The following is a 21455-nucleotide window of genomic DNA, read 5'->3' as shown; positions in this document are numbered from 1 at the left end:
CTGGAAAAGGACTTCGAAATTGAAAACAATAAAAAATTCCAAAGGCAATATGAACCATCAGAGCCATTAAAAGAGGCCAAGTTCCAATGTCTACAGTAGCAGTGCATTCTGTTCTTAGCACAAAATAGCAAGTCAGGCATATTGGGGAAGCTATTAAAGTTGGTTAACAGAATGAAACAGGGGAAAGAACAGCCAGTTCTTATTTTCTGCAAAACAACTGTGTACCACTGTCAACCTCAAATCACTGCTATAAGTACCTACTGAAACTCTCAATCAGTGTATCAACCAATCAACTAATCAACCATAGTCTCTTTAAAATGTGTAAGGGAAACAAGCATACTATTAAGCATTTCCACATAGCTGTCTACTTTATTTCTATAAAAACAGCAACAGCAGCAGCATAATAGTAACAAATAATTGGTTAATAATTGCCAGTGACTAAAAATAAGCAATGATAGTAGCAATTGTGTATTTATATTATTTGAGGAAAGGAGCTTCAGGAAGTCAAGTGTCATGCCCCAATTCATGTATATTGATTGTGACAGAGCTAGCTAGACCAGATTTTTTTTCCAGTAAGTGAATTCTAACCCCAAATTTTATTTCTAAATGATATGCCTCCAAAGTAAGGTGTTGGGAAATGCATGTTATACTGTATTAAACATTTGGAGATGATCATACAACCTTTACCTTGTTAGACACATGAATCTCAGTGTCTCAGTGACTGACATTTGACATTACTTGATTATTAAAATGTAAATTTGCCTGTGGGAAGATATGTACTGCATAGAAGAACCTCAGCACATGGCCTCTGTAGGCACAGTACATTGTCAGAATGCCAAGTACTATAAGAATTAAAGAGCCAAGTTCAAGAAACCACATCTAGTGTTCAAAACAAGACCAAGCTACTTGTTTGCTGGAATTCACAATCAGCTTTCTGGATCACCACTCTGTTCCCCAGCAGCTTGAGTCTGCCAGACCAAATACTTGATAACTATCATGGCTCCTGACTCTCCTCAAGTTTCAGGGAAGTCATGCTTGGTGCCTAGCCCAAGCCTAGTGGGGGGACAATTTACATTTTGGATTACTAAGGATCATAATAAGCATTCTGCCTTGGGGATCTCTTTCTGTTTCTCTTAGCATTTGAGATTGGGAGTCCTTCAGGGATAGAATGTTCCGGGGACAGCTCTAAAATTTCTACATAGGGGCAGCAATATGGCTGAAAGAAGGGAGAGGGAGAGCTCATCTCTGAGTTCCCATAGCACTTTAAAAAGCAAAGAGAAAGCTTCATCATCATTACTCTTAAGTGGGGAGGGCTGTTGGATTTTTTCCCCCACCCACCACCAAAACCTTGTGACCTCCATGAATCCTTCCCCCTTGCAATCCTCACATCTGTCATATCCTGCTTTTTTACTGTCCACTTCAGGAAGCCAAATAATGCTAGTCATCTTAAAGGAGTGGTGCCCAGTTTTATTTGATTTGATTTTTCATGATTGATTTGTTCCTTGTCAGAAGTTGATGCCCTGGACACATTTCAAAATTGCATATCTTCAAGATTCCTGTTGTTTCATTTCCCTCCCCATTATCAATGAGAATTAAACCTAAAAATTATGTTTTGTTAATATTTTCTTCTAGTTTACTCTTGTTAATAAGACTATAAAAATTTGAATACAGGGATGCCTGGGTGGCTCAGTGGGTTAAGCCTTTGCCTTCAGCTCAGGTCATGGTCTCAAGATCCTGGGATCGAGCTTCACATCAGGCTCTCTGCTCAGCAGGGAGACTGCTTCTCTCTCTCACCCCCTCTCTCTCTGCCTGCTTGTGATCTCTGTCTGTCAAATGAATACATAAAATCTTAAAAAAAAAATTTGAATACAGTCTTTTTTCTTTTTTTTTTTTTTTAAGAGAGGGTGTGGGGAGAGGCAGAGAGAGAGAGAGAATCTTAATCAAAGCAGGCCCCACTCCCAACATGAAGCCCTACGGCCTCAATCTCACAGCCCTAAGATCATGATCTGAGTCAAAATAAAAAAAATCAGTCATTTAACTGACTGGGCCACGCAGGTACCCCCTGAATACAGCTTTTATATCTTTTCTTCACTTGAAGAGTTCTTCCAGGACAACTATGAAAGTATAGGTTAAAGCAAGGTAACAAAATTCCCAAAGTAACCTGTCAAAAAATAAAATTCTGGTAAATGAAATATTTATATTTCCTTTTTATTTGTTGGATTTTTTTTTATTTTTTCAAAGAATTCCTCTAATTTCTCGAATATCCATATCCCCGGATTCAACTATGTCCAAACCAAAAACAAAGGCCATACTGAAGGGCAAGATCGATTACTCACTGGAAAATGTTGAGGCAAACTTTGAAGCAGATGAGAAGTTGTTAATGGACACCTGGCAGCAGGCTTCTTTAGCAATATCTCACATGGTAAGCAGTGCTCATTATTACATTTTCACTAAGCACTAACTTTGGTATATGCTATGAATAGAAAATTTACACAATGTTGTATAAAGCTATACCTTCAGGAACTTTTTTTTGTCTCATTTTGTTTACTGAAAGAAATAAGAAATAAAACAATTCAGTCAGCAAATATACGAGCTCAAGAATGGAGAAAATCATTAGATTATTTTTTGTGCTGGGCTCCAAGTGCAGAGACCAAAAGGGTCCTTTGGGAAAAGTCAATGACATGGGTCAAGTATAATGCAATAAGGGAGGCTGTGGCCTAGTGGAAATTACACTCCTAAAGAGGTATGTGCTGTATCTCCCAGACCAAATACCATTTAAGAATGAGGCCCAGTATGGCCAGATTTTATAATTTTCCAGGAAAAGCCAGAAATTCAGATTTGTATGTGAAACCTACTGATTTTAGCATGTTAGAAATGAAATTAAATTTATAAAACTTTGCAGAGCTAAGAAAAACACACATCTGGCCTGTAGATCTCTAGTTTGCATAAGCTACCTATGGGGTAAGTATTATCCTCACTACCAAGGAAAACGAGGATCCAGAAAGGTAAAAAATTTTGCCAAGGTCACTTATCAGGTCATGTATCAACAAGGAGATCTGACCTAGGACTATATGAATTCAAAGTTCATGTCCTTTTCAGCTTCACTGGGAAGCCAAGCGACAACAATAGTCCCTGTGTTTAAGGTGCCCATACCAAATCAAAAGAGAAGAGAAGAGCATACAGATAACTGTAATGTAAGGAGAAGCTTCCCCCTGTACAGAAGGTGCACACAAGGTTTAGCTTGGAGGACCACTGTTCCCTCACTCTCCAGTCCTAAGTGCCCAAGGTGGTTCTGTTTTCATTCTGTGCCAGGTGCTCTTTGGGTTTCCCCAAAACCGAAAGAAACCCAAACCTTTCCAAAAAACTTTGTGGAAGAGATGGAAGAGGTGGAAGAGGAGCTTACCTCAGGGTCTCAGAGGGAGGAGGTGACACTTCTGACTGGGTGTTTTCCAAGTCCCTTTCTGGCCACTCGACCTCCATGGTTTTTTTCTCTAGTTCGTCCCACAAGAGCCGTAGTGTTCTTTCCTCCCTTTGTGTTCTCCTTCTGTTCCCTTTTTTCTTCCTTCTTTCATCTCTCCCTCTCAAAAGTGATTGTAGTTGCCTTTCATTGTCTTGCTTCTTCTATAAAAAATTTTAGTGGGATTTTGACACAACTAAGAAAAGTACATGAAGTAGAACTGCAGGGCTTGCTGAACACACCTAAAGTTACTCGTGGAACCAGCACGTGGGAGAAATGGGAAAGGTCCACACCTACCCAGCCCTTGCCCCTCCCCAGTTCCAATCCCCTGGATTCCTACAATGTGGACCCTCCACTTGCCTTTTGACTAACTGTTCCCTTGATATTCATAAGTTTTAAGTCTATTATACCTCTAAACAGTACACTTTAGCTTTGCTTGCTTTTGAATTTCAAATATATGGACTCATACTTTTTTTCTCTTTGTGTTTTCTTTTCCTCAACGTTATTTATGAGATTAATTCAATGTTGTTGAGTGGAGCTGTAGTCCGTTCCTTTTTGTTGTTATACATTGTTTCATTATATAAATTTATCACAGTTTATTGAACTAGTCTGCTACTAATACACATTTGGGCTTCCAGTTTGTGCCATTATGGATATCCTTGCTATGAACATTCTTGTACTTATCCACTGATGCACATATGCACACACAGCCTTTGGATATATGGCTAAGAGTGGTTGCTATCTTCAATGTCAGTAGATGATACTATACATAATACTTCAGTTTGCATAAGTAATACCAGATTTTCCCATTCACTGCAGTATTATCTTTGTCATAAATTAAGTGACCACATATCATAAATTAGTTCTGTTGCTTTGCTCTATTTTTCCATCCTTGTACCAAAACCACATAACATCATATCATTTGTTATCCAGATGAGCAAATCTTCCTATCTTGTCATCTGTCCAATGCATTTTGGCTTTTCTTGGCTCTTTGCCTCTCCATATAAATTTTCAAGTTAGCTTGTCAAAATTTACGAAAGTGTTGGCTGTAGATTTTTTTCGATGCTATTTATCAGATTATGGAAGTTTCTTTACATTTCTAACTTACTGTGAGGGTTTTTTCATAAATATATTAACAAAAAATTTTCATGCATCTATTGAGATTGCCAAATGATTTTCTTTCTGTTTTCTATCAATAGCAAAATACCGTATTGGTCAATTTTCTAATATTAAACTTAAATCACATCCCTGGAATAAGCCCAACATTATAATGAAACATCATACTTGTTACATATTGCTGGATTGGTTTTCCTAATAATTTACTTAGGGTTTTTGAATCTGTTCATGAGTGAGAAAATCCTATAATTTGTCTTTCTCATACTGTCCTTGTCAACTTTTAGCATTCATGTGAAACTAGCCTCATAAATCAAGTCAGGATATGTTTCCTTTCTTTTTATTCTTTAGAAGAGTTTGAGGAAGTTGGAATTATTCCCTCTTGAAGTGTTCAGTAGCCTTATCTAAGAGGCCATCTGGGCCTGGTGAACTAAAACTTTTCTTACGAGGAGGTAATCTTCCTTATCTATAATGGGTTTTTTTTTTAGAAATTATGGTTTTAAATATTGTTTACACATTATATCTTTGTTCACTGTTTTATTTTTATCCTTTCTGTATCTTTTCCCGTTTGCTTTTTCACTCCTACTTACTTTTAGAAGTAGTGCATTATATTATGTTCTTTTACTGGTTACTACAGGTTACACCATAAATTGTTAACTTAACAAATTCTAAATATTATTTAGTCAGTAATTCATGGTGTTATCTCTAAAGTAACCATTAAGTGAATTAGTGTGTAGTGAAAAATGAATAAATTTAAAATATTAAGTCCAAAATAAGAAAAGAAAGGAGGACAGAAAAAGATTTAGGACAAAGAATACAAATAGAAAGCACCTAGTAAGACGATAGATATAGACCCCAAATGTATCGATAGCTACTTTATAAGGCAAAATGATCCAGTTAAAGGAAAGAGATTGATTTATTTTATTAAAAAAATATGTGATGCTTATAAGAACACAGAAATCATCTTCTGTTCTTAACCAGAGAGGAAAATGAGGTAGTGTGATGGCTTCCAGTAGCCACCATGGAATCCTAAACCCTTGACCCAGAGGCTCAGAGCTCCCCATCATGCTAGTACCAACTCATGAAGCCTTCTCATAAAGTAACTAAATACTGGTTCCTATATATTTAATCAGCATTAACAATTTTCATGCCTTGGCCAATGTCATCTTTCTCTCCTAAAATATGTTCTTCCTTCCTTCTATTTGATTAAACTATATGCTTTCTGAAAGTCTTCAGAGCTAGTTCCTGCTTTGCTTCCTGAGTTGTTGGTTGCTGTTTGAACCTCTTGTCTTCTCTGATCATGTGCTCTTCCAATCCCTGTCACAGTATTATCTTCCCAAGCATCCAGCTCTTCCTATCTAGGAAGATTCTAGGTGATTGTAATGTTTATCTCACTATTTTCCTAAAATAGTAATTGTAATGTTTATCTCACTATTTTCCTAAACACTGAACACTGGATTCTAAGACTTTTTATACACCCTATACCTGGCAACATACCCACATCTAATATGATACTAAGCCCTCAGCACAGTCTGACATGGGACTGCTGCTGTACTGAAGATGCTGAGGTTACTACTGATGATGATGCCAATGACAATGGTGATGAGTTTGATTACAACTACCAAGCACCAGAGAATGGGAAACCAGAGCTAGGAGTTTGAGGAGGAAAAAAAAAGGAATTATTATTCTTATGGAGCTACATAAAGTAATTTACAACTCTTACAAATCTGATTAGAATTTCCTAGGGGAGATGACATCGTAGAATATTACATTATTGGAAAGAGCAGCACATAGCAAAAAGAGCACTGGCTACCACTCTGGGTTTAGTTGTATGATTTTGTGGAAATAACCTCTTCCAGTCTTCAATTCCTTATCTGTAACATGGGAGACATTCCACATACCTTTCCTCTCATGAATGGTTGGAAGATCTAATGAAATAATGTATGCCGATGTGTCTTGGAAATTGTAAATATAATAGATCATGATGTTAAAATTTATTAACAATTGTACTATTTTCCTTGTGGACTTTAAAAACCACATAGAGGGTTGCCTGGGTGGCTCAGTCTGTTAAGCGTCTGCCTTGGGCTCAGATCATGATCTCAGGGTCCTGGGATCGAGCCCCGCATCAGGCTCCCTGCTTCTCCTTCTCCCCACTGCTTGTTCTCTCTCCCTCTCCCTTAAATAAATAAATAAAATCTTAAAAAAAATAAAATAAATAAAAACCACATAGAAATAAGGGAGAAAAGTTTAGTTAGTACTAATCTAATTAGTATTCCTAATAATTATATTTGAATCCTGCTTTTATGTCTCTCACAGACGTTTATGACCTTGATATCACATGGCCTTAAAGGGAATTTTAAGCTTCCAGTGAGACAGACATACCTGGGCAAACGACTGTAGGGACAAACAGTACCAGCAGGGATGAGAGCAACTGAAAGCAGAGAGTTTTAATGCGGGCCTTTTCCTACACAGCAGTCCCACCAACAGCTACTCGTTTAGTGTGCAATGTTAACTTTTAGAAAAACTTTCTTCTAATTAACAGGTATGCAATGATTTCAAAGAAACAAGTCATAGCTAACGCCCACAATGTCAAGACATTATTTCTAGAGTTTCTTTAGACTTACAGGTAGATTGCTGAATGTATTGTGAATTATGTTAAATTTTGAAAGAGGCTCAGAGGTCTTTGAGGGAAGTGGACCAAAAAAATGCAGATGATGATAATTATCATCATCACCACCACCACCACCACCACAAAGTTGTTTATAAAGGAGAAAAATCCAATTTTAAAGGGAATTGCTAACTTACTGTGCTTTGCAAAAACAGATTCAAAACTGAATTGCTTGCAATTTGGGGGGAGATTAACAAGTCTGCTTTCAGCTTTACCAAGAATTTTAAAGCACAGCAGATATTATGAAATCCATTTTTATGGCTTAAGGGCATCTGATTAAAACCACATACATACACTCACACAAAACTGGCTTGTTCTCTGAAATCTTTCTGTATTTCTCCAAAGTTCCACTGATCTTAAAGAAGCTGTGGGTAAGTTCCGTGGAATAAGATCATTTAAAAAGAAATTCCATCTATTAATAATCATTTCCTGGGCATCCCCATGAGCATAGCAGGTGCTAAAAGCTGCTTGAAGCCCATTTGGAGGGTGGAACAACATTTTACATTCATAGAACATTTGGGGACAGCTACATGCTGAGCCCAGGGGTCTGAAGTGTGCAGGAACTAGGGGCAAGCGGGAATTGGCTGGTGTATCTCGCCAGGGGAGAGGAGAGCTTATGACTTATTCATCTTTCTACTCACCTTCATTCAACTTCCTTTTTCTCCTCTGAGCCCCTCACCCATTCCTCCCTAGAAATAACACCAGGCTTGGACATAGTAGGTACTTTAGTAAATGACCCCCCACCCCATTTCTTTACCAGTTGCTTTATTGAGATTTAAGGTTTTTAAACATATGTTTCTCCTCCCTCCTCTGGGTTTGGCAGGTTTTCTTTCTCCCTTTTGGGAATCTTTTCTCAGTTCTCATTTCTGGGGGCTACACCCTCAACTGCTCTTCACCTCTCCAGGGGCAGCTGGCCTTATTTCAAAAGGTCTGGCCTTTGAAATGCACGGCCCCAGTTGCAGCAGCCTCAAGACAATTTTTTTCTGCTTCCTGAAGCACAGAACTCTGGAGGAGGGATGGAGGGGTCGCAACCGCACCGCACCCTACTCCTTCTTCAGCTACGATGAGGAGGCCCGGAAACTCATCTCTCACACCAAGGCACTCCACTCACGCGACTGAAAGGAGGGGGTAGCTGAGATGGCAGGAAGCTGCAAGTGCCCTGAATAGAGGAAGCTGACAGGTCATCCTCATGAGCCCTGCGCTTTCTGGGATGATGTCTAGTGTTAGAGGAGAATGGAAGCCCAGAACGCAAGAGTCGATGAGCCCAAATTATACAGGGCATGCAATCCCAAAACTTGGTTGGGGAGCAGGAGAAAGTCTTACCCATATTATGTATAAAGCACAGTTACAGGTAAAATATGTGGACAGATGCAATTCTGCGGTATTAAAACTTCATGGAAGGGCACTATTAGGAAAAACTGTCTTTAAAACTCTGTGGAGCAGTGTTTAATGATGATGATGATGATGTGAGAAACACTGGTATGGGGGAATGCCCTGGAAGAATGGTGAGTGTTAAATCCATAGAGTCTGAGATTAAAAAGAAAGCTTTTTAAAAGCATCATTATGGAGCTGCCAGAATGTGGAGGTGTCAATGAGGAAACGTAAGACTGAACTGCAGGCAGTCCTGGAGAAAGTGAGCAATACACACACACAGGAGGAAAGCCACTTCTTGGAGCCCGGGCCAGGTTTCCATATCAGTAAAACACTGAAGAGTGTCTTCCGTAAAGACTGAGTACATGGCATGGTTGTTTACAAGAGAATGGGGCTTCAGCTCAACTGGGCGATTACTAAATCCACATGGCTCTCATATTTAAGTGTCGCATTCATCAAAATCTTGCTTGTATCCGACCAGGTGGCTGCTGAAATTCATCAGAGGCTCATGGAAGAAGAAAAGGAAAACCTGCCAGCGGACACGAAAGAAAAATCTCCTCAGATGGGTACAAATAAAAAAGTCAAAAAGGAACCACCCAAGAAGAAAAAAGCAGACAAAAAAGCAAAAGGTAGTGAAGGCTTTGGCATCCAAAAGTGCAGATGCTTTAACTGTCCTGGGTAGAACACAAACGTCTAAGCAGTCACGTTAAGCTACTGTTGGTTTGGTTTGGTTCTGAGACCCAGGCTCCGGGGGTGTTCGCCGGCTAATCGTACTGGGTTCCAACCAGTCTCACCTAACTTGTTTATCCAAATAGCTGAGCGTATCCAAGGTAAAATAACCCTTAAGGACAGTTTGGAACATGCTGGAAGAACTCCAGATGGTACTGTGTAATCTGAAAAGTGTACCCAAAAGGGGTTATATTAACTGAGAAGAAGTTGGGTGAAAAGCGATTATATGTATATAAGTTTCAGGTTGAATTCAGGTTTCTGGTTTAATTCAAGCAAGTTCCACTCTTCTGGAGGCCTCCTGCCTATCTCTGCCTCAGAGGCCTCAGGAAAAAGCAAAGGTAAGAGAAAACTCAGGCTGACACAGACCTCCTGTCAGCCTTGGGATTAACTCTGGCACAAACATTATGCCCCCTCTGAATGTCTTCACTTGTACATATTTAAGGTGAGTTGAGGCAAGAGAGGAAGAGACAGAAGCACGGGGGCAGAAGTCACTTCACTAGGCAGTTGCTCACGGGACACTTGTTAGGCACCCACTAGAAGAGAAGCGTGCCATGATGGGGGCTAAGGACATGATGGTGAACATTAAGAACGAAAACAAAAACCCAGTCCCTACCCTGATGGGAACTCAGTCTAGCCCCAGAGACAGACATTTGATCCATCATTGCTCTTTAGTGGGAAGGTGCAGGCGACCTTGAGCGCAAGGTCACCTCAGTCCTTCTGAGGAGTGGGGAAACACTTCCCAGCGGGAGTACATTTAAACAGCCCTGAGGAGGAGTAAGAGGAGGAGTTGAGGATGTGGGCATGCCTGGGGTTGAGGGGTGGCACTTGAAGCCAAGAGAAGAAGAGCACCACAAGGAAAAACACACCACTTAGTCCATCTCAGATGGTAAAATTGCAGGACATGAGCAGCATTTGGAGGACATGCTTCAATGTACTTTTATTGGATAAATGGTTGAGTCTAGTCCCTTAATTTCACAGATGATAAAACAGAAATTGAATGAGATTAAGCGCCCTTTCACCTGTAATTTATACATCTACTGTTGCAACTACATTTTTTTTAAGGATTTTATCTCTTTATTTGACAGAGAGACAGAGAAAGATCACAAGCAGGCAGAGAGGCAGGCAGAGATTGAGGAGGAAGCAGGTTCCCCGCTGAGCAGAGTCCAAAGTAGGGCTCGATCCCAGGACCCTGAGATCATGACCTGAGCTGAAGGCAGAAGCCAAACCCACTGAGCGACCCAGGCGCCCTGCAACGACATTTTATTACAGTTTCTTTATTTACAGTTATGTCTTCTTCACATGACTTGAACCCCTTGTGGTCAGACCTTCAAGACAGATTTATTGCACTAAGTAGAACTACGTAAAGGGAGCCTGCAGCTAGCATCACACTGCCATTTCTCAAGGATAGATTGTCAGATAAATGCTGACAAATTCTTATTTTCTAATTCTCTTATATAATCATGGAAGTACTTCCAGTTAAGTACTACTGAAAAGATTGTTAAGTAGATTACAGATTCTTGACTGTGAGCCGCATTTCAGCCATCGTATGGATGTTGTCAGCTGGTCTTTTCTTGATGAGGATCTGGGACGCATTTGGCTAACACTAGTACCTCTGATGGAATAGTACTTCCGCAGCTGGCTAATGGCCTCCGTGCTGTGTTGCAGTTTGCTGACTTCCATCGCCAATCTCTGCACTGCACCTTCCTTGGAGTCTGTAACTGTGTCTGCCCTCCCTGCACACCTCACTTTCCCATGATGCTACACAAAAGGGGCATTTTCACATGTGTCTAGCCTAGATAACACCTGGAGAATTTTCAAGGAAAGATCCATACTTCCCACTCACAATCAGGACTAGGGTCGGTCCTTTCCAAATCCCAAGAGGTTTGCGGTAGACCCGCACGTGTTGCTTGGTCGACATTTTTGTCCAAGGAGCTGTGCGTCCTCTTGCATGCTGGCTCGCTCCTCCCCAAGTTCCACTGTGCTTTCAGGCAAATCACCACCGATGGCAGAAGTCACACCTGTGACGGTGACAGCAGAGGAGATTGCCCAAATGGAAAAGAGAAAAGAACTGATGCTCAAAATCAAGGAAGAACACCTCGCAGCTCTGCAATTTGAAGGTAGCATTTGGAAAGAACTGAGATGATTCTTTTCAGTGGAAAACAGACCAGTAGGAAAATAGCTTTTGAATGGCTCAAGTTGTGTCGAACAACAGAACAAAGGGATTGAAAAGTACAGCATTTCATTGGTTGTTTTCATAGGACCACATGAGGGCTAGATTCAGCCGTCCTATAACTGTGTGCTGAGATCTCAGAAAGAAAAATTTGGGAGGGGGCTAGGAGAACACCAGCAATAATTAACAATCTCAGAGAATAGACACAAAAAGAATATGTCAGAGTCTGTGTGGTTTTACAGGGGTGGTTTTCTATGTGAAGAATAATTGAGGCCTCTCCTTAGGAAAATAAATCCCAATGGAAGGCTAACAGTCCCTGAATGTGAGTTCTTGGTAACAGAGGCCCTAGAAGAGCCAGTCCTGGATCCATAATGTTCAAGAGCTTCCTTTTCTATAGGTAGCAGTGATTTTATAAGATATATCCTCCTGGCCCTTCCACTTGTCTTAGAATGCAACTGAAAATGGACGTTGAAAAAAATCGGGAAAATGAGCAAATGAAGCCAGTGGCAGTGGAGGAAGCAGCGAAGAAACATGGGAAATCTATTTCAGAACTAAAATCCACAAACCTTAGGGGGTGCCATGGGCAGCAACAGGCCCTGGAATACAGAGAATTTACCCTAGTTTGGCCAGTGCTAAGAAAATACAATGGTGTTGCCATCCTGACCTTCTTTAAGTAGGGAAATATTAAGAGACTTTGTATCTTCCCCCTTTTGAAATTCAGAGATTATCTATTTGTTCTTTCCCACTCCAATTTATCAAAGAACATAATGCTGAAAAGTGTAATAAATGTAAAGCTCAGTTTATAATAGTTTTGGCTTAAATAAATTGTCAAATGACCCTACCATGCATTACCCATTTTTTTCTCAGTGACATAGATTAATTATTACCTATACTCATATATTAAATGTGCACTTACATCTTCACAAACTGAAGCATGATTGGTTTAAAATTGAATTCAGCTGGTGAGAAAATGCATGTATATATAATCCTTTATTTTCTTTTTAAATAGAGATAGCCACACAGTTCCGGCTTGAACTGATAAAGACCAAAGCATTGGCTTTCCTTGAAGATTTAGTAACAAAGGTGGTCGATGTATATAAACTATTGGAAAAGTGGCTTGGTGAGAGGTACTTGAATGAAATGGCCAGGTAATGTACCCCATGGCTTTTCCAAGGCATATATTTTTCTTAATTCCTGGAGGTCAAAATTAGCAGGTTTTTAGGCATTTACAACTGTAAATTACATTTGCAAATAGAAATTTTGACCTTTTAGGGAATCACATATGCATTTGTATTGGTTCTTCTCAAACACTAAGTCATGGGTCAAACTGTCCTGTTGCAATGTCCAGTTTTACACATCATTTCTGAGTTTGGTTTTTAGGCTGCTTGATGAGGACCATAGTTTACAAGGTATGTTTATAGGTAATTTCAAAATATTTTTCAGAAGTAAGATTGTGTTTCATATCTTTCTAATGTTAGACTTATTTTTAGTCAGGGCTGGATTAATGGGAGACTTACAAGTCCAAAACAACTGCAATGTTTTATCCGTGAGGCTGACTCCCTTGTAAGGGTAATACCCAGTTCCACTTTGCTCTTCGGTTCCAAAGGTTTTTCAGACTTCTCATCTCTAGTGAGGGGCAGAGAGTCTCATTCTCTTAATTCTCCCCTAAAAAGCAGCTCAGCAAAGCAGAAACAGCCCTCAAGTGAGAATCAGGAGACATGATGTTCCAAGAGATGGGAATTCCCTCATTGTCCACAGATGAACACCATGCCTAATTGCTCGGGGCCCCATGGCTTCATTTATAAAAGGAAACACAGCAACCAGGCTATTTCAGAGGTTTCTATTAGATCTAGATTCTGGGAACACTACAGTTTGGAATAAACATTGGCTGGAAATTTAGAAGTTGCTACCTACATAGAATACAAATGGCAAGTATTCTCAGAAATAACTATTGTCTGGAAAATAGTTGTTATGGTTTGTTTTCTATAATCCTTGTCTCATAATGAAAGTTCTGTTGTAAAATCTTCATCCTAGTTTTTTTAATATCTGTTGTGCTATATAATAACTAACACACACACACACACACACACACACATACACACACACACACCCCTCAGCCTGGTAACCTTACTGCAGTAGGCTTAAAATAATTTTACTACTGGGTAGCCAAGTCTGTTACTCGTTAGCGTCACAGAGCAGTGATGTTCAGTTCTGTTCTCTGCCTGCCACTTACAAATGAAAATGTATTTTCTTAATTCATAGCATTCGCAACTCCCAGTCACGTGACCCTCAAGAGTAAATGCTTCTTATATTTTTTATCAGATGTACTCCAATTTCTCAGATTTATATTCTGTGTATATATCTGACCCCTGAATGTGACCGCAAGAAGTTAAAACCAGGACTATTCAGGCATGCTTTCTGCTTTGGTTATTGTACAAATTCTCTGGTGATAAAGGGAAAATATAGAGAGAGCTACCAGATCCCTCAGAACTCCAAATCTTGCTTTCCGTTCCCTTGGCATTTTTTAAAAATTTTTTTAAAATGTATTTTCAGCGTAACAGTATTCATTGTTTTTGCATCACACCCAGTGCTCCATGCAATACGTGCCCTCTCCAATACCCACCACCCGGTTCCCCCAACCTCCCCCCCCCCCCCCCCCCCCCCCCCCCGCCTCCCTTCCCTTGGCATTTTTAAATCTCTTCCGTTCCTGGTAACCTCCACTAGGTGGAGCACACCCATTTTGAGATCCTGGTTGTGGCTCAGTCTTGGTGGGCAGTGGGAGGCCTTCCTCACTCAAGGGAGCAAAACTTAATTGCTATCCATTCCCTTTCTCCTACACACCCCAGTGCACACACACCACGAGGCACAAACGAATTAGATAATACGCACTATGTGGGCACTTGCTAGTATAGCATGCTGGAGTTGAATTCTAGGGTTGTCTTTTCAAAGAAAGCAACCAATACTATTTTTAAAAATTTTCAGTCTATAATATATTTCGGTGTTCCTCAGTTACATAAAAGTAGATTAAAAATGGATTTTTCCTTCATGTCCTAACTTTATTGCAAACTAGATACACAGTCCTTCCTGTAATACAGTAATATCATATTTATTCATGTATAAAACTTCTCTAGCTTTTGAAATGGCCCTTTAATTAGGGCCATAACTATAATTCCCAGTGTAGGTTAAATCCATGCTCTGTGTGATTTCATATTAATAATTATAAGGTATGGAGTTACACGTTACTGGCTTCATGCAAAGATAAGGAAATTCAGGGAGCTTAAATTTAAGTTCCCAAGGACCTATGGCTGTGGAGTGTTCTGGAATGGGAGCGCAGCTTCCAGGGTTCTTTCCACTGCACCTATTATTGCTTATACTACATGATTTAACTAGGAATTATTGCTTGTAAAAATAGAAAGCAATTTAAATGTGTTTATATTATGAGAGTCCATTCTGACTTTGTGTCTTAAATAACATCAAACTCCTCCAGTCAAAGTTAGAGAAAAGTCACTCTTCCAGAAATCCATTATCAAATTTGATAAACTTAATAACTTTTCCTGATTCCAAATAAATGTGTCAATCTAACAGTTGAATTTTACAGATTCTTCTGCCATATAACTTTATTCTGGTGAATACCTAGAATGAAATATATCTCTTGACACAATCGTACTTACACAGTAAAATATGTTCTATTACTAATAAAACCATATTTGATGAAGTCCCTTTTTGTTCAGCTTTGTATACGTATGTGACCATGAGCTTTATAGTGAGCAAATACTTATTTCCAATCTACACTTATTTAATTATACTCTGTCTTTTCACAAAGTGGGTTTGAAGAGAATTGGAATTTGGAAACATGCAGATTGAGTTGTCTACTTTAGCTATACAATGTGTAGACTCTTTGTATATGTCTAGTAAGCAAACACTGTTAATCCAGTAGCATTTAGTGGAGATAACCCTTCGCATTTTTCCATTTTCAGTGTGGAAAAATTAACCGAGGTGGCTCGCTATCACATTGAAACATCTAAAAAAATTCAGAATGAACTCTATTTAAGCCAAGAAGATTTCTTCATTAATGGCGATGTGAAAGTCTTTCCAGACCCTCCTCCCCCAGTGCGCCCCCCACCTGTGGAAAAGGAAGAAAATGGCACCCTGACCATCGAACAGCTTGATAGTCTTCGAGATCAGTTCTTAGATATCGCACCTAAAGGTAGGAAAAATAATTATCATGAAAAGGCACAAAAAAATTTAAGACTATTAGGGTAGCAGTCACTTGCTCACAAGTAAAATCAGCTCCCCTGGGTTGCATGTCACCAAAATGAGCCCTCACTCTGCTCTAGTTTCTCACACATCTGCTTCATACAACATAGATCTGAGTGAAACAAATAGGAGGAAACGTGACTGATCCTTTGGCAGTGTGGTGGTCTTCATTCCTGGTAATTCTCCTCTTCAGCCCGTCCCTGTCCCTGGCCAAAAAGTTGGTAAACTTGGGTCTGACTCTGGCAGTTGAGAGAGACAGCATTTGGACATATGTCCAGTCTAGGGTTTGACCGAGACGATGAGTTTGTGTTTCTGTCTCCCCTACTAGTCTGTGGAAGAAGACCAGGGAGTAGAGAACTTCCCTTTTCCCTCAATGCTTCACGACTAAGAATAGAACTAGGGAACCTGTCAACAAAATATCTGCTTAACTGATGAAGGTGTTCACATGTATGTGCACATAATATTTTATGTACATGAATTCTTTATTTCCTCCACATGTTATCATTATGATTCTGTAACATGTGCAAGTGCTTTCTTTAAAAATTCATTCTCTTTCTACTTCCAGATATTCTTCAATGAATTCCATCAATTGATAGCACAAGTAATTCAGACAGATCTTATAGAACTATCATCTCATCTCCATTTTATTGGTCTGGACACTGAGTCACAGAGCAGTTTTTACATATGGTCATATGTCATTCAGGCCTCTTTAGATTCAAAGCTCTTGCCCCTTCTCACTGAACTAAGTCACCTTTCATAATCAGGTTTATTTTCTCTCCCAACATCCATGTATTGGAAAATCATTACTTTTCCCTAGAGAATAGCCAACTGACTTTAATCTAGCACTAACACAATTCCACTTTCATGGTGAATATACTCACTTGCTTTTTTTTTTTTTTTTAAGTCAAGTATTTCTATAAATTTCCATTGAATCTCATTAGTCAGAAGGGCATTCCTTAATTCTAAATCGGAACATCTCCTGGCTAAGCCCAGCAGATGAAACAAGGTGTAACCATGGGCCTCTGGAGGACCCCCTTCCCTGGCACATGTCAGCTCGTCTAACCGGCATGAGCGGACTCCACCTCCAGTACATAAAGGCACACATGACAACTGTTGATGGATACCAGCTCCGGCTGGTGGTATTTGGGCAGGAAGGAAATGCAGCCATCAGCAGGCATCAAAAAATGGCAGTTTTATAAAGCCAGCCCATAAAATCCCTTCCATCCGACAGGCAGATTCGATTCTCTTCCCCGCGGTGTGGGGTTCACAAGGCCCTCTTATTACATATTTCCTTCTCGAGAGTTGCTTTTGCTCTTCATTATATCTACACTAATTTTTATGTTTAAAACAAAAAGATAACATATATAAAGATTCTGAATATGAAATACACTTTGATTTAATCCTACACTAGGGTGATGAGAAGGAAATCATCCAAGTAGCCGGTCAAAACTAAAAGCATTTGGGGGCATTTGAGTAGGTGGAAGTGGATTTTGAAAATTATTAACCACTCATAATCCCTTTTAAAAGGGACCTTGGGGGTGCCTGGGTGGCTCAGTGGATTAAGCCACTGCCTTTGGCTCAGGTCATGATCTCAGGGTCCTGGGATCAAGTCCCGTATCAGGCTCTCTGCTCAGCAGGGGGCCTGCTTCCCTCTCTCTCTCTCTGCCTGCCTCTCTGCCTACTTGTGATCTCTGTCTGTCAAATAAATAAATAAAATTTTTTAAAATAAATAAATAAATAGAAGGGACCTTGGTATTCATGACTAAAACCATAATACATTCTTGGATTCAACCTCAAAACCAGAGCCTCCATTTCAACTAAAAGTTTAAAAACAACAAATAGCAGCTGTAAGTTGGCAGACACATGTCTTAGAAGATTAACCTTACAAACCCTTGGGACTAAAGCATGTCAACTGATACATTTGTCTGTTATCTGAATATGGTAGAATGAGTGCAACAGCTTACAAAGTGTGGTGGAAAGAGGAAGGAAGGGGGGAAGAAAGGAGGCAGATAATTATATATTTTTGAAAAAGTAGATGCAATAGGAAAACCACTTGCCCAAGGGACTTAGAGTGTAATTTGAAAAGGCAAGCAAGGAAGAAGAAAATATAAACTTCTATTTAATTTCTTTCTGGAAGAGCATATGAACTTTATAAAAGTGCTCAAGAATGCAGAGCAAAAGAGGATCAGTGCACAGTGAGGTCGGTCAGGGCTCAGGGAAGGTTTGAGGGGATACTACCTTGGAGGAAGGAACTGGAAGAAGAGGGATTGATTGCAGGGATATAGGGGATATTTCAAGTTGGAGGAACAGCCCCTGGCCAGCATGCAGATTAGATGCATGGGTGTGGATGTTCTGGGAAATGTCAGGATGCTGCTTTGCTGCTTCTTCCCCAACCCTAAGAACCTCAGGCAAACAGACGAGGAGGCCTTCTCTGAGGAACCACCACCATCCATCCAAGCTGGAGAATTATCCCAGATTCAAGAATAACCATTGTAATTACTACAAGGTTTACAAGGCTATACAATACTGTGAGAGTGGGGGGTCTTGAGGGTTCAAAATGACTTATGGGCTATGAGCAATCAGGTTAAATTCTTTATTATTAGCTCAGTTATGCTATTGAACACAAGCACACATGCACACACACACATATTCATTGCTTTTTAAGTACGTGTAAAACCATAGCACAGTATCAGGTAGTCTATCAATAAAAAGAATGTTCACTGTTCTTATTCTTGCTAATGTTGTAGAAGGAAGGCAAAATAATTATCATTATCATTCCATTTTCTCGCTCCCAGAATCACAGTTCTCTGATGTTTTCTTTGAAGTCAGGTTGCAAATGCAGACATTGCCCCTCCCCGAGGAAGTCCAATAATCACCACTCACCCTTTCTCCCTGACTCCCTTAGCTCCCAAGACATCCTCTGACTTTAGTCTTTCTTGCTCACTCTTTCTTCCTGTTGTCCACTGCCTTAAATGATACACAGCCATCCATCTTTTAAATGAATTCTTTTATCATATTCCTTCTGAGAACTGGAAAATAATCTTCTTTGGCATCTTCCACTGTATTTACCTCAGAACTGTATAATTTTGAAAAGACAAGCTCAGTTGAAGTAATCAGTTTTGAAAGTATGGAGCAACTGGTTGAATGTGGCATATTTCTAAATGTGTGATCCTACAGAACATCTTCCTTGAACTTGAAACTGCTGTTATTTTTAAGAATGTATATTTATATATTAAGAAATATGAGCAATTTCCATGAACTATTTCATATTTGCCAGTGTAACCTATGGTATCTAAGAGGCAACTCTCATGCTTACTAAAATATGGTGAAATATGATGAACAGATGTGTTTTTCTCTAGGAAAAAGCATATATGTTCACACATAGTCATTATATAACTAGGCCCACAGGAAGAGGATTTTAGCAAATTTATAAAGAATGGTCATATCGTGAAATTCCACTTTGGTAACTCTTAATTATGCTACATAAATAAAATTATTTATGGATATATATATATATATATATATATATATATGCCAGAAAAGAAAAATAACCTTATGCATGATAATAATACAAGATCATGTGAAATGCAATGAAACCATTTATCATGCCAGCGTTTTTCTTCCCACCCAGCAAAGAGCCACATTTGAGAATCTCAGGAGCAGCTTAAGTTAGAGACAGTGAATTGGCAAGACATTCTTTCATTGACTGTCCCAGGAATCATTCCCATGACAGTACTCCCAGCACAGAGGGAGATTTAGTGAACATATTCTGAATTCTAATAGCCAGTACTGGCATGGGGTCTGGCTCCATGTGTCTGGCCCCATGCTAGCCTTTCCATGTTGATTCACTTCTTACCCATGGCTGGCTGAGTAAGAAAACCCAGCCATGGGTAAGAAGAATCAGACAGCTCTTTTCAAATCCACCTTTTGTCAAATGATTGTAGTATGTTCTGGGGCAAGTTAATTAACCTCTCTCAGTCTCAATTTTCTCATCTGGACAATGGGGTATATCAATAGAGTTGCTATGAGCTTTAAAATAATTTATGTAAAGTGTTTAGGAAGTGTCCGACACATAGAATTGCAATGTAAGTGTAATATAAGCCATTATAATTTAATTATATAATTAGAGTAATATCATATTATTATATAATATATAACATTATATAATAGTGGTTCAAACTATTCCAATTATTACTAAAAATGTTAGCTCAGTATCCTGAAGGTACACATGGCACAACAGGCATCTATAGCATTACCCTAGAACATTTCCAGAAAAAAAAAAATTACACCACCTGATAGAATTAAATCATAAGGTATGTGGCCCCCCAAGGGAACATAAACATCCCAAACAAAAACAGTCATTTTGTGTAGCACATTGAGCTCTGGGTAGGAACATCTTGTCTCTAAACACCAAGAGCCAAGCACATCAGGAAGGCAGTCTTTCTCCAGCGGAAGCAATTTGGAGTCTGTTGAAACTAGAACACTTTAGCAATGTTCCTCAGTCCCCACTTAAACCAAAAGAACTCCTTTTCTTTGTAAACCCATCAGTATTCCATGTAATGTCTGTAGAGATTTGGTTCATGGCTATTTTGGCTTCTGCTGAGAGGCTATCCGGGGAGAACACAGTCCAGCAAATTCCGCCTCCTCACTCCTTCTTCAAGAGAGGCAGCATTTAGTTGCTCGAGGCTATGAAATTGTTCTAAAAACTCACAAGGGGCTCCACCTCTGAACCTCTTCCAGAAACCCTTAGGATCAGTGATTGGTCTCAGAGACAGAAGTTACAAACAGAACTCTTGTCTGTGGTGGCTAAACTAGATTATTTGGCTACATGGTTTTTACAAGAATTCAGAGGAGGAAGTAGTTACTGCTGCTTATGTGGGTCAGCACAGGGGTTAACCCAGTAGAGAATTTTCAATGGAACCTTCCAGGAAGAAGAGCTGGGGAAAGCAGGCAAAGGGGAAATTAGAGTAGACGTGGAGATTTTGAAGTTGCATGACATATTTCTTCAAGGAACAGCAAACAGACAGCTGGGGCAGGAGGCAGGAGGTGAGGACCACAGAGAACTTGTGGTCAGATTGTGAAGTCTCAAAGTGGTTTACAAAGGACACGCAGGAAAGAATTATCAAAGGCCTTTAGTGCCAGATGATGTGGTGAGTGGATTACAAGGAGGCAGAAACTAAGAGCTCAGGAGATGCTGCTGTGTATCTCTACAGAGCCTCCACCAACTGAGAGACAGGATTAAGGGCATGGGGGTTGGGGGGAATCATTGGAAATTCTGTGGATCTTTCTAAGCTAGTATCTCTGCGAAAATTGTAGAAATGGGATACTATATATTTGCAGGGAGGTAAGCCTGACTTTACACAAATCAAAAAATTCAGAAATATTTCTTAGAAAAGGTATGCTAGAGAAGGATTGGTCTTATTAATAGGAATATGTCTCCAGGTGGTAAACTCTAGGGATTATTGCAAAAAAGGAGTAAGGCCCCTGAATGTCCTGTGGTTCTCTCAGTGGGTGAACTCCTTCCGCTACAGAGATTCAGATCACGGAAATGCAGTAGTAAATCTAGAAGCCTCTTGGACCTGTTAAAACTGTCTGTGGGCAGAGTTTCGTCTGCCTCTTCAGGAAGAAACACATTCTAATGAAGCCAGAGAATTTACATTAGGCAAATGAAAGTATGTGCTCAGAATTCT

The 21455-nt window shown here is 39.7% G+C and overlaps 1 protein-coding gene and 1 long non-coding RNA gene across 9 annotated transcripts in view; one reads left to right on the top strand and one right to left on the bottom strand.

Annotated features, from left to right (window-relative positions):
* SPEF2 (sperm flagellar 2) overlaps window positions 1-21455 on the top strand; it is a 167883-nt gene that overhangs the window by 116297 nt on the left and 30131 nt on the right. For all 4 annotated transcript variants that reach the window (XM_082724239.1, XM_082724237.1, XM_082724238.1 and 1 more), the window contains 5 exons: window positions 2242-2422; window positions 9091-9238; window positions 11327-11455; window positions 12518-12656; window positions 15486-15715. In XM_082724239.1, coding sequence (XP_082580365.1) covers window positions 2242-2422; window positions 9091-9238; window positions 11327-11455; window positions 12518-12656; window positions 15486-15715 — 827 coding nt within the window. The remainder of the gene's footprint in view (window positions 1-2241; window positions 2423-9090; window positions 9239-11326; window positions 11456-12517; window positions 12657-15485; window positions 15716-21455) is intronic.
* The window catches only part of LOC309861390, a 51754-nt gene continuing 38260 nt past the window's right edge, over window positions 7962-21455 (bottom strand). For 4 of the 5 annotated variants that reach the window (XR_014309922.1, XR_014309924.1, XR_014309925.1 and 1 more), the window contains one exon: window positions 9991-11356. This is a non-coding gene — a long non-coding RNA (uncharacterized lncRNA). Of the gene's footprint in view, window positions 9139-9990; window positions 11357-21455 lie in introns of those variants that run through there. The other variant, XR_014309923.1, reaches the window with a different exon arrangement.

This window comes from Mustela nivalis (genome assembly GCF_964662115.1).
Source record: "Mustela nivalis genome assembly, chromosome: 3".
NCBI classification, from domain to species: domain Eukaryota; kingdom Metazoa; phylum Chordata; class Mammalia; order Carnivora; family Mustelidae; genus Mustela; species Mustela nivalis.
The sequence above is the reverse complement of the archived record's forward strand: the minus strand, read 5'-3'. Positions and strand labels throughout refer to the sequence as shown.